The sequence below is a fragment of the Ranitomeya imitator genome, chromosome 3 (assembly GCF_032444005.1).
Source record: "Ranitomeya imitator isolate aRanImi1 chromosome 3, aRanImi1.pri, whole genome shotgun sequence".
Taxonomy (NCBI): Eukaryota; Metazoa; Chordata; class Amphibia; order Anura; family Dendrobatidae; genus Ranitomeya; species Ranitomeya imitator.
Window position 1 is genome coordinate 27589127 of NC_091284.1, and position 12842 is coordinate 27601968.

At 44.4% G+C, this 12842-nt stretch overlaps 1 protein-coding gene across 2 annotated transcripts in view; it reads left to right on the forward strand.

Moving 5' to 3' along the window:
• Positions 1-12842, forward strand: part of CD86 (CD86 molecule) — a 54849-nt gene that overhangs the window by 15543 nt on the left and 26464 nt on the right. For both annotated transcript variants that reach the window (XM_069760629.1, XM_069760627.1), the window contains one exon: positions 3571-3631. In XM_069760629.1, coding sequence (XP_069616730.1) covers positions 3571-3631 — 61 coding nt within the window. The remainder of the gene's footprint in view (positions 1-3570; positions 3632-12842) is intronic.

The following is a 12842-nucleotide window of genomic DNA, read 5'->3' on the forward strand; positions in this document are numbered from 1 at the left end:
TTGCGAGCATGCAGTTTAGAGGATTTTGTTTTGTTCCAATCTCCTCACTGTGGATTGTTTTAGAAATGTTCTTACCTCCCTTCTGAGTATGTTTTCCTGGGTCGTCTTTGTTCGAGTCTAATGTTTTTCTTCCCGTCCCCTCTTCTTCTAGTTTAACGCCCTCCTGATGAGTGTAGCGAGTCTTCTGGCGAATGTGTGTTTCCCAGGTTTGTTGAGGTGTAGTCCGTTTCTGGCGAGGAGTCCATCATACCAGTAATTCACACCGTGGTCCAGGAATCCAAATCCTTGTTGTCTGCACCATCGTCTTAGCCAGTTGTTTGCATCAAGGATCCTGTTCCATCTCCTGGTGCCATGCCCGTCTACTGGAAGGATAGAAGAAAAAACTACCTGTGCATCCAGTTCCTTTACTTTCTTCCCCAACTCTTCAAAGTCCTTGCAGATTGTCGGTAGGTCCTTCCTTGCCGTGTCATTGGTGCCAACATGTATCAGAAGAAATGGGTGGACGTCCTTGGAGCTGAAGAGCTTTGGTATCCTATCGGTCACATCCTTGATCATCGCACCTGGAAGGCAGCATACTTCTCTTGCAGTTATGTCCGGTCTGCAGATGGCTGCTTCGGTGCCTCTCAGTAGTGAGTCTCCCACCACCACCACTCTTCGTTGCTTCTTGGCTGTACTTTTTGCTGTCACTTGTTGCTGTGTGCCCTTTTCTTTTTTGCTTGCTGGTATTGCTTCATTCTTAGGTGTGCCATCTTCATCCTCTACAAAGATTTGATATCGGTTCTTCAGTTGTGTGGTTGGTGATTTCTCCATGGTCTTCTTGCTTCTTTTGGTCACATGCTTCCACTCATCTGCTTTTGGAGGTTCTCTGACACTTTTTGCACCTTCTGTGACCAGTAGAGATGCTTCTGTTCTGTCTAGAACGGGAGACGAGGTCACAGATGTATGAAGGAGACAGGTTGTGGCTGGCTTTGTATGCCATGGTTAGGGTTTTGAACTGGAGTCTCTGGTAATGGGGAGCCAATCAAGGAGAGAGAAGAGGCCGGGGAATAGTGGTGGTACAGGTGGATTAGCCAGGCTGGAGGATTTAGGAGGATACTTTGGAGGGGTGCGAGAGTGTTAGAGGGGAGGCCACAAAGCAGGAGGTTGCAGATGATGAGGGAATGCAGTAGTGTTTTTGCAGATTCTTGATTAAGGAATGTACGGATCCTGGAAATATTTTTAAGTTGGAGACAGCAGGAAGTGGAAAGGACTTGGATATGTGGTTTGAAGGAGAGGTCAGAGTCAAGGGTTTTCCATCTCTGCTCAGCTGCCCTGGAAGCTCGCCTCAGTTCTTTAGTCAGGCTGGTGTGCCAGGGTTGCCTGTTGATTGTGCAAGCTTTGGAATGGGTAAGGGGGGCTACCGATCTGAGAGCTTCAGCTGTTGTGGTGTTATATAAAGCAGCAGCAGCTTCTGCATTGTGTAAGGAACTTATGTTTGCAAAAGGGAGAAGGGATTCAGATAGTGTGTGTAGATCAATGTGCTTGAGATATCTGTCAGCGTGTGAAAGTTTTTAGAGTGGTGATTGTGCATCTGGAGAGGAGAGAGAAGAGAATGTAAGTAGGTTGCAGTCAGAAAGAGGTAGAGGTGAGTTAGAGATGTTACTGTAGATAGGGAACAGAGGCAAGTGCAGATGAGGTCCAGTGTGTGACCATCTTTGTGAGTGGCAGCGGAAGACCATTGAGCGATGTCAAAGGATGAAGTGAGAGATAGAAGCCTAGAGACAGCTGAGTGGGAAGTGTCAATGGGGATGTTGAAGTCACCCACGATCATAGTGGGAATGTCAGTGGAAGGGAAAAGAAGTAGCCAGGTGGTGCAGTCTTCGAAGAAAGGGGTGGTGGCTGACACTGGGGGGGTGGTAAATGACAGTCAGTTGGGGGTTGGAGGGGGTGTAGATGCGCACAGTTAGGCAATTGTTTGTTAGGCAATCCTTGCATGTGTTGCCAAAAACACTCTGTTGTGCTCCAATAACACCTTCACTCGGAGTCGTCACTAATTATTACCTATCCAGTAGGTGATAATTTTTTGTATATTCGATATCCCTTTACACTGACCGTATAATCTGAGATATGTCTCCACTGAAAACTGGGGGGTTTTATGCTTTTATTTGGAAAGGTGCGGGCTTGACCGTGGCTCCATTAATTCCCTACGGAGCTGCCGCCAGTGGCCCCATAGAGAATGAATGGGACGGCGGTCGGGTGTCGGACCTGCAGCTATGTTCTGTAATGTGCATAAGACTTCCCTAATGGGGACTAAAATTCCGTGTTTTGCTGATCACTGTAGATCCCAGCATTCAGATCCCCACTGGATCACCAAGTTATTACCTCTTCCATGGCTAGGTGATAATGTGTGTTCACAGGGCATCCCATTTAATGGTTCATCATAAAAATAATTTAGCAACCCTGAAAAGGAGAATAGGCTGCTGGAAGATCTCCCTAGTGATTGTTTGTACCCTGAAGAAACAAATGATCAGGTATGTTGAACTACAACATGTGTGATCCTCAATGATTAGGCATGTTGAAATACAACATGACTAATCTTTCTTTACTTTAAAAAATCACAAATTTTGCCAACTGTGATCAAACATGTAGGGAATGGGATGACTTAAGTCTGCAGATTGGGAGTGATAACTGACTGCTATCTACGGTGGATCATTCTAATGAATCTGAGTAGTCTTATTTCTGGAATCTTGGGCTCTTTAGGCTTCTCCGATGTTGATTTCTTCAAGACAGTTGATATTTCTTGGTTAATGTAGCTGAGTAGTAACTAGAGGAATATTTCAGGTAACTGGTTAATAATACCATGGATCAAGGGAAGCTGAATTACGAGGACTTGTGGTATTGTCATCCCCACCTTGGAAAGCCCCGTGAGATCATCGCAGCCTCGACGAGAGCTGTGTAGCCACTGAACATCTTCCCATTTACCTGTTGATAGAATTTCGATTCTTAAGAATTGCAGAATCCCAAGCGACAAACCTCGTAGCTCTTTTATTTATTTACACATGGTTGCTAGATCAGACGATGTTGTGGATCGGTTTTCTTGGTGACCATATGGAGATGTCACTTTTAAGAACTTTCCTTTAGGTTAATAAAAAAATGAATTTTATAAGTCTAAATGTTATGTGTATTAGAGGAACATAGCTTCTTCCTCACTTCCATTTTTCTTGTTCTTCAGCCTGTCTCAGTTTACCGGCTCTCTGCAAATGTCTAGAAACCTCAGGCAGTGAAGACACTGAATTAAGGAGAGGAGGGAGAGGAGGGGGATGCGGCTGCAGATGTGTGAAATTTACACAGTGAAAAGGGGGAAGAGAAGAGCAAAGAGTAGCCCAGTATTATTCGGTGTCTTTCTTGGCAATTCCAAATCCAAATCTGTGAAGACTTCACGCCAAAAAATGTTATCTCAGAACACGCGGCAGACGGGGTGGCCCGATCTCGATTTTGCTATACAACTCCATCATCTTATATTTAAAGTTTTACATAGATATAAAGTATACAGTTAGATCAACTATAATAAAATATTGACTTTCATTTCAGATATATTCAAGGGTGATGAAAAGGATCGCAGTTTTGGGATTGGCTATTTCCATCTTATCGTGTAAGTAACGCTCTGTATCAGCGGTCTCGGGAAGGTTGTGCACAGGTTCACCAGAAAATTAATTTTGGGCAATTTTTTGCTACTAAGCAAAATTGACATTTTCCTATAACTGCTGCTGTGAAAAGTACCCTCTTTAAGGACATATTATGTACCAAATATAATGAATTATAAAGCATAAGAAGAAAATATAACCACATGACCTTCTCCCGTTCCTCCTCTGGATCATCCAGATGGTCATTGGTGAACTTCAAACGGGCCTGGACATGTGATGGCGTGCGCAGGGGAACCTTGTGTGCCCTGCAGGATTCTAATCCATGACGGCGTAGTGTGTCACTAACGGTAATGTTTGAGACGCTGGTCCCAGCTCTCTTCAGGTTATTGACCAGGTCCTACCGTGTAGTTCTGGGCTGATTCCTGACCTTTCTCGGAATCATCCTTACTCCACGAGGCGAGATCTCGCATGGAGTCCCAGACCGAGGAAGATTGACAGTCATCTTGTGTTTCTTCCATTTTCTAATAATTGTGTCAATAGTTGTTGTCTAAGCTGCTTGCCTATTGTCCGGTAGCCCATCCCATAATTGTGCAGCTCTGCAATTTTGTCCCTGGTGTCCTTAGACAGCTCTTTGGTCTTGGCCATGGTGGAGAGGTTGGAGTGTGATTGAGTGTGTGGACAGGTGTCTTTTATACAGGTAATGAGTTGCAACAGGTGCAATTAATACAGGTAATGAGTGCAGAGTAGGAGGCTTCTTACAGAAACACTAACAGGTCTTCGAGAGTCAAATTCTTGCTGGTGGGTCGGTGATCAAATACTTATTTCATGAAATAAAATGCAATTTAATTATTTAAAATCCTACAATGTGATTTTCTGGTTTTATTTTTAGATTCTGTCTCTCACAGTTGAAGTGTACCTACGATAAAAATTACAGACCTCTCCATTCTTTGTAGGTGGGAAAACTTGCAAAATCGTCAGTGTATCGAATACTTATATTCCCCACTGTATATAAACAAATGTGTTTAAAAACGTGTTTGCCCCCTCCCTGATTTATTTTTCATGTTTGCAACACGTAAATGTTTCAGATCACAAACAAATTTAAATAATAGACAAGTAATCACAAAATGCAGTTTTTTTAAATAAAAGTCTTGAGTATTAAGTCAAAAAGAATTCCAAACCAAAAATCCGGACCCAAAATGGCCACGGGGCTACTTCCGGGTCCTGCAGGGAGGTGGCTTACCAGCGCCTGCTCAGAGCAGGCGCTGATAAGCCTGAAGCAGTGCACGTTAGATCGCTGATCTGACATAGTGCATTGCAAAGTGTCAGATCAGCGATCTTACAGTATAACATGATGTTCCCCCCGGGGCAATGTTATAGTGTAAAAAAAAATTTTTTTCACATGTGTAAAAAAAAAAAAATTACTAAATAAAAAAAATATATATATATATTGTTCCCATAAATACATTTCTTTATCTAAATGAAAAAAAAAACAATAAAAGCACAGATATTTAGTATTGCCGTGTCCGTAACGACCCGACCTATAAAACTGTCCCACTAGTTAACCCCTTCAGTAAACACCGTAAAAAAACAAACAAAAAAACAAGGCAACAAGTATTATCATACCGCCGAACAAAAAGTGGTACCGCTGAAAACCTCATTTTGTCCCTCAAAAAACGAGCCGCCATACAGCATCTTCAGCGAAAAAATTAAAAAGTTATAGTCCTCAGAATAAAGCGATGCAAAAATAATTATTTTTCTATAAAAGAGTTTTTATCGTATAAAAGCACCAAAACATAAAAAAATGATATAAATGAGGTGTCGCTGTAATCGTACTGACCCGAAGAATAAAACTGATTTATCAATTTTACCAAACGCGGAACGGTATAAACGCCTCCCCCAAAAGAAATTCATGAATAGAATAAAAAGCGATCAAAAAATGTCACGTGCCCGAAAATGCTACCAATAAAAACTTCAACTCATCCCGCAAAAACAAGACCTCACATGACTCTGTGGACCAAAATATGGAAAAATTATAGGTCTCAAAATGTGGAGACGCAAAAACTATTTTTTGCAAAAAAAAGCGTCTTTTAGTGTGTGACGGCTGCCAATCATAAAAATCCGCTAAAATACCCGCTATAGTAAATCAAACCCCCCTTTATCACCCCCTTAGTTAGGGAAAAATAATAAAATTTAAAAAAATGTATTTATTTCCATTTTCCCATTAGGGTTAGGGCTAGGGTTAGGGTTAGAGCTTGGGTTAGGGCTAGGGTTAGGGTTAGGGCTACAGTTAGGGTTGGAGCTAAAGTTAGAGTTAGTGTTTGGATTACATTTACGGGATTAGGGTTAGGGGTGTGTCAGAGTTAGAGGTGTGGTTAGGGTTACCATTGGGATTAGGGTTAGGGGTGTGTTTGGATTAGGTTTTCAGTTATAATTGGGGGCTCTCCAAACACGACATGGCGTCCGATCTCAATTCCAGCCAATTCTGCGTTGAAAAAGTAAAACAGTGCTCCTTCCTTTCCGAGCTCTCCCGTGCGCTTAAACAGGGGTTTACCCCAACATATGGGGTAGTAGCGTACTCAGGACACATTGGACAACAACTTTTGGGGTCCAATTTCTCCTGTTACCCTTGGGAAAATACAAAACCGAGGGCTAAAAAATAATTTTTATGGAAAAAAAATGATTTTTTATTTTCACGGCTCTGCGTTATAAACTGTACTGAAACACTTGGGGGTGTTAGGGCTAGCGGAACGCACCAAATAATAAGACAGATAGAGTATGGTGCGTTCGCAGCCCGGGGTCCACCGTGCAGAGATGGAACCTGCTGCCAAGTAATGACGGACTCTATGGCGGTACAAAGTGAATACACACACACGGGCTAACCTCACCCTGTGTGAAGGAAGCGAATCCTGTTGCGTCACAGGGCCGCGGTACCGCACCAAGAGCGCAAGCAAGGAGTCTCAGAACTCAATCCCAAGACACAGGATTTGAGTACATAGACCTCATGCGCTCGACACCGCTATTGGGGTGTCAGAGTGACAGCAATAGAAGCATGAGAGTGCATGCAGTGCCGCACTGGCGAACGCCAGTAACCACCCAGGCTTGGGTCAGGAAAGCGCTGTGAAAGCACACGGCGCCGCACTGGCGGTCACAGCAATAAGACGCTGTATTGTGTGTTTACGTGCTGATGGCTAAGTCGGGCGCTAGATAGCAATCCTTCATTCGCGACCGGTCAACAACACTAGGAATGGGAATGATTTAGGAGCTTTCATCCATCGACATACATCCATCAACACACACACATTATCAAGTCTATACTAGCGCATGGCCGTGCGGTCATGCGCAGCTTATATAGTTGCAGCAAGTTCAGGACCTTCCAATAAAGGACCAATGGGAAGCTGCTACCAAAGTTTTGCCCTTTCAGGACCTTCCTGGAGGACCAATGGGATGTGCTGCAGTACCTGAGCATGTGACCCTCGATCTCCAATGGGAGATCTTGCCCTGGGCATGCTCAGAAAGAGAAAAGCAGGACTTAGCCCCAAAAGCATCTGCTCGCCGCTGCCCAACACTGACTTCAATGGCAGAAGCAGGAAAAGCAGCAGTAACTCTTTGTACAGAGTGAGATTGAGCAAGACGCTGAGACCGACGTCTCCGCTGAGCAGACTCCACTGCGGCTGGAGAAGAATGGGAGACCGCAGCGGAGATGGCTCGAGATTCCCCTTGTGCAGAAGCGGGAACTCGACACCTAACAGGGGGTTCAAAGCTCTCACAACACATCTAGATAAGTTCCTTAGGAGGTCTACTTTCCAAAATGGTGTCACTTGTGGGGGGTTTCAATGTTTAGGCACATCAGTGGCTCTCCAAACGCGACATGGTGTCCCATCTCAATTCCTGTCAATTTTGCATTGAAAAGTCAAATGGTGCTCCTTCACTTCCGAGCTCTGCCATGCGCCCAAACAGTGGTTTACCCCCACATATGGGGTATTGGCGTACTCAGGACAAATTGCACAACAACTTATAGGGTCAAATTTCTTCTTTTACCCTTGGTAAAATAAAAAATTGGGGCAAAAAGGTCATTTTTGTGAAAAAATATGATTTTTTATTTTTACGGCTCTGCATTATAAACTTCTGTGAAGCACTTGGTGGATAAAAGTGCTCACTACACATCTAGATAAGTTCCTTAGGGGGTCTACTTTCCGAAATGGTGTCACTTGTGGGGGGTTTCAATGTTTAGGCACATCAGTGGCTCTCCAAACGCAACATGGCATCCCATCTCAATTCCAGTCAATTTTGCATTGAAAACGGCGCTCCTTCCCTTCCGAGCTCTGCCATGCACCCAAACAGTGGTTTACCTCCACATGTGGGGTATCTCCGTACTCAGGACAAATTGTACAACAACTTTTGGGGTCCATTTTCTCCTGTTACCCTTGGTAAAATAAAACAAATTGGAGCTGAAGTAAATTTGTTGTGAAAAAAGTTAAATGTTCATTTTTTTAAACATTCCAAAAATTCCTGTGAAACACCTGAAGGGTTAATAAACTTCTTGAATGTGGTTTTTAGCACCTTGAGGGGTGCAGTTTTTAGAATGGTGTCACACTTAGTTATTTTCTATCATATAGACCCCTCAAAATGACTTCAAATGTGATGTGGTCCCTAAAAAAAAATGGTGTTGTAAAAATGAGAAATTGCTGGTCAACTTTTAACCCTTATAACTCCCTAACAAAAAAAATTTTGCTTCCAAAATTGTGCGGATGTAAAGTAGACATGTGGGAAATGTTACTTATTAAGTATTTTGTGTGACATATCTCTGTGATTTTAAGGGCATGAAAATTCAAAGTTGGAAAATTGCGAAATTTCCAAAATTTTGCCAAATTTCCATTTTTTTCACATATAAATGCAAGTTATATCGAAGAAATTTTACCACTGTCATGAAGTACAATATGTCACGAGAAAACAGTGTCAGAATTGCCAAGATCCGTTGAAGCGTTCCAGAGTTATAACCTCATAAAGGGACAGTGGTCAGAATTGTAAAAATTGGCCCGGTCATTAACATGCAAACCACCCTCGGGGCTTAAGGGGTTAAAGGGAGAGAGTGATTGTCCAGGCCTGTGTGTGCATAGTATAACAAATCAGAGGCCTGTAATGTTGATACCTGTGCTGAAGCTAAGCCATCTGTTGTGAATTCTGTTGTCAAGCTCCCTCCTGTGGTCATGAATGGAACTTCGGCTGGTTCTGTCAATGGGCTTCCTCTGGTGGATGTGAGTGGGGCTGCGGCTTCTGAGGTTCCTTCCACAGGTGACGAGGTTATTTCGTTAGCTGCTGCTCTATTTAACTCCACCTAGATCTTTGCTCCATGCCACCAGTCAATGTTTCAGTATTGGTCTTGTTCACTCCTGGATCGTTCTTGTGACCTGTCTTCCCTGCATAAGCTAAGTTTTTGCTTGTGTTTGTTTATTTTGCTATTTTTCTGTCCAGCTTGCTATTTTTGATTGTTTCTTGCTTGCTGGAAGCTCTGGGACGCAGAGGGAGCACCTCCGCACCGTGAGTCGGTGCGGAGGGTCTTTTTGCGTCCTCTGCGTGGTCTTTTGGAGTATTTTTGTGCTGACCGCAAAGTGACCTTTCCTATCCTCAGTCTGTTCAGTAAGTCGGGCCTCACTTTGCTAAATCTATTTCATCTCTGTGTTTGTAATTTTCATCTTTACTCACAGTCATTATATGTGGGGGGCTGCCTTTTCCTTTGGGAAATTTCTCTGAGGCAAGGTAGGCTTTTATTTCTATCTTCAGGGCTAGCTAGTTTCTTAGGCTGTGCCGAGTTGCATAGGGAGCGTTAGGGGCAATCCACGGCTGCTTCTAGTGTGTGTGATAGGTTTAGGAATTGCGGTCAGCAGAGTTCCCACGTCTCAAAGCTCGTCCTATATTACTGATAACTATCAGGTCATTTTGTGTGCTCTTAACCATCAGGTCCATTATTGTCCTAACCACCAAGTCATAACAGTACTGGTGGCCATCTCCCCTGATTTGCGGCGGGTGTTGCAAAAATTTCAGGCTGATAGACCTGACCGTTGCCCAGCGGAGAAACTGTTTGTCCCTGATAAATGGACTAGTAGAGTTATCTCTGAGGTTCATTGTTCGGTGCTGGCTGGTCATCCTGGAATCTTTGGTACCAGAGATTTGGTGGCCAGATCCTTTTGGTGGCCTTCCTTGTCACGGGATGTGCGTTCTTTTGTGCAGTCCTGTGGGACTTATGCTCGGGCTAAGCCCTGCTGTTCTCGTGCCAGTGGGTTGCTTTTGCCCTTGCCGGTCCCGAAGAGGTCCTGGACGCATATCTCTATGGATTTTATTTCGGATCTCCCTGTTTCTCAAAAGATGTCGGTCATTTGGGTGGTTTGTGATCACTTCTCTAAGATGGTCCATTTGGTACCCTTGTCTAAATTGCCTTCCTCCTCTGATTTGGTGCCATTGTTTTTCCAGCATGTGGTTCGTTTACATGGCATTCCAGAGAATATCGTTTCTGACAGAGGTTCCCAGTTTGTTTCGAGGTTTTGGTGTGCCTTTTGTGCCAGGATGGGCATTGATTTGTCTTTTTCCTCGGCTTTCCATCCTCAGACAAATGGCCAAACCGAACGAACTAATCAGACCTTGGAAACATATCTGAGATGCTTTGTTTCTGCTGATCAGGATGATTGGGTGTCCTTTTTGCCTTTGGCTGAGTTCGCCCTTAATAATCGGGCCAGCTCGGCTACTTTGGTTTCGCCGTTTTTCTGCAATTCTGGTTTCCATCCACGTTTCTCTTCAGGGCAGGTTGAGCCTTCGGACTGTCCTGGTGTGGATACGGTGGTGGACAGGTTGCAGCAGATTTGGACTCATGTGGTGGATAATTTGACATTGTCCCAGAAGGCTCAACGTTTCGCTAACCGCCGGTGCTGTGTGGGTCCCCGACTTCGTGTTGGGGATTTGGTTTGGTTGTCGTCTCGTTATGTTCCTATGAAGGTATCCTCTCCTAAGTTTAAGCCTCGTTTCATTGGTCCGTATAAGATTTCTGAGGTTCTCAATCCTGTGTCATTTCGTTTGGCCCTCCCAGCTTCTTTTGCCATCCATAAAGTATTCCATAGGTCATTGTTGCGGAGATACGTGGCGCCTGTGGTTCCATCCGTTGATCCTCCTGCTCCGGTGTTGGTTGAGGGGGAGTTGGAGTAATAAATAATAATAATAATAATTTTATTTATATAGCGCCAACATATTCCGCAGCGCTTTACAAATTATAGAGGGGACTTGTACAGACAATAAACATTACAGCATAACAGAAATACAGTTCAAAACAGATACCAGGAGGAGTGAGGGCCCTGCTCGCAAGCTTACAAACTATGGGGAAAAGGGGAGACACGAGAGGAGGATGGTAACAATTGCTTTAGTTATTCGGACCAGCTATAGTGTAAGGCTCAGGTGTTCATGTAAAGCTGCATGAACCAGTTACCTGCCTAAGTATGTAGCAGTACAGACACAGAGGGCTAATACTGCATAAAGTGTATGAGAACATGATGCGAGGAACCTTTTTTTTTTTATTTATTTATTTTTTATTATAAATAGGCCACACAGGGATCGTTAGGTTAATGCATTGAGGCGGTAGGCCAGTCTGAACAAATGAGTTTTTAGGGCACGCTTAAAACTGTGGGGATTGGGGATTAATCGTATTAACCTAGGTAGTGCATTCCACAGAATCGGCACAGCACGTGTAAAGTCTTGGAGACGGGAGTGGGAGGTTCTGATTATTGAGGATGCTAACCTGAGGTCATTAGCGGAGCGGAGGGCACGGGTAGGGTGGTAGACTGATACCAGGGAGGAGATGTAGGGTGGTGCTGAGCCATGGAGTGCTTTGTGGATGAGGGTAGTAGTTTTGTACTGGATTCTGGAGTGGATGGGTAGCCAGTGTAATGACTGGCACAGGGTAGAGGCATCGGTGTAACGGTTGGTGAGGAATATGATCCTGGCTGCAGCATTCAGGACAGATTGGAGCGGGGAGAGTTTTGCAAGAGGGAGACCGATTAGTAGAGAGTTACAATAGTCCAGACGAGAATGAATAAGTGAAACAGTCAGAGTTTTTGCAGAGTCGAAATTAAGAAAAGGGCGAATTCTAGAAATGTTTTTGAGATGCAGGTAAGAAGAGCGAGCCAGTGATCGGATGTAGGGGGTGAATGAAAGGTCAGAATCAAGGATGACCCCAAGGCAGCGGGCATGTTGCTTTGGAGTAATGGTGGAACCGCACACGGAGATGGCAATATCAGGCAAAGGATATCAGTGGAGTATGTGGTGGAAAAGATTTTGGATTCTCGTGTTTCGAGACGGAAACTCCAGTACCTGGTCAAGTGGAAGGGTTATGGTCAGGAAGATAATTCCTGGGTTTTTGCCTCCGATGTTCATGCTGCCGATCTGGTTCGTGCCTTTCATTTGGCTCGTCCTGGTCGGCCTGGGGGCTCTGGTGAGGGTTCGGTGACCCCTCCTCAAGGGTGGGGGGTACTGTTGTGAATTCTGTTGTCGAGCGCCCTCCTGTGGTCATGAATGGAACTTCGGCTGGTTCTGTCAATGGGCTTCCTCTGGTGGATGTGAGTGGGGCTGCGGCTTCTGAGGTTCCTTCCACAGGTGACGAGGTTATTTCGTTAGCTGCTGCTCTATTTAACTCCACCTAGATCTTTGCTCCATGCCACCAGTTAATGTTTCAGTATTGTTCTTGTTCACTCCTGGATCGTTCTTGTGACCTGTCTTCCCTGCATAAGCTAAGTTTTTGCTTGTGTTTGTTTATTTTGCTATTTTTCTCTCCAGCTTGCTATTTTTGATTGTTTCTTGCTTGCTGGAAGCTCTGGGACGCAGAGGGAGCACCTGCGCACCGTGAGTCGGTGTGGAGGGTCTTTTTGCGTCCTCTGCGTGGTCTTTTGTAGTATTTTTGTGCTGACCGCAAAGTGACCTTTCCTATCCTCAGTCTGTTCAGTAAGTCGGGCCTCAGTTTGCTAAATCTATTACATCTCTGTGTTTGTAATTTTCATCTTTACTCACAGTCATTATATGTGGGGGGCTGCCTTTTCCTTTGGGGAATTTCTCTGAGGCAAGGTAGGCTTTTATTTCTATCTTCAGGGCTAGCTAGTTTCTTAGGCTGTGCCGAGTTGCATAGGGAGCGTTAGGAGCAATCCACGGCTGCTTCTAGTGTGTGTGATAGGTTTAGGAATTGCG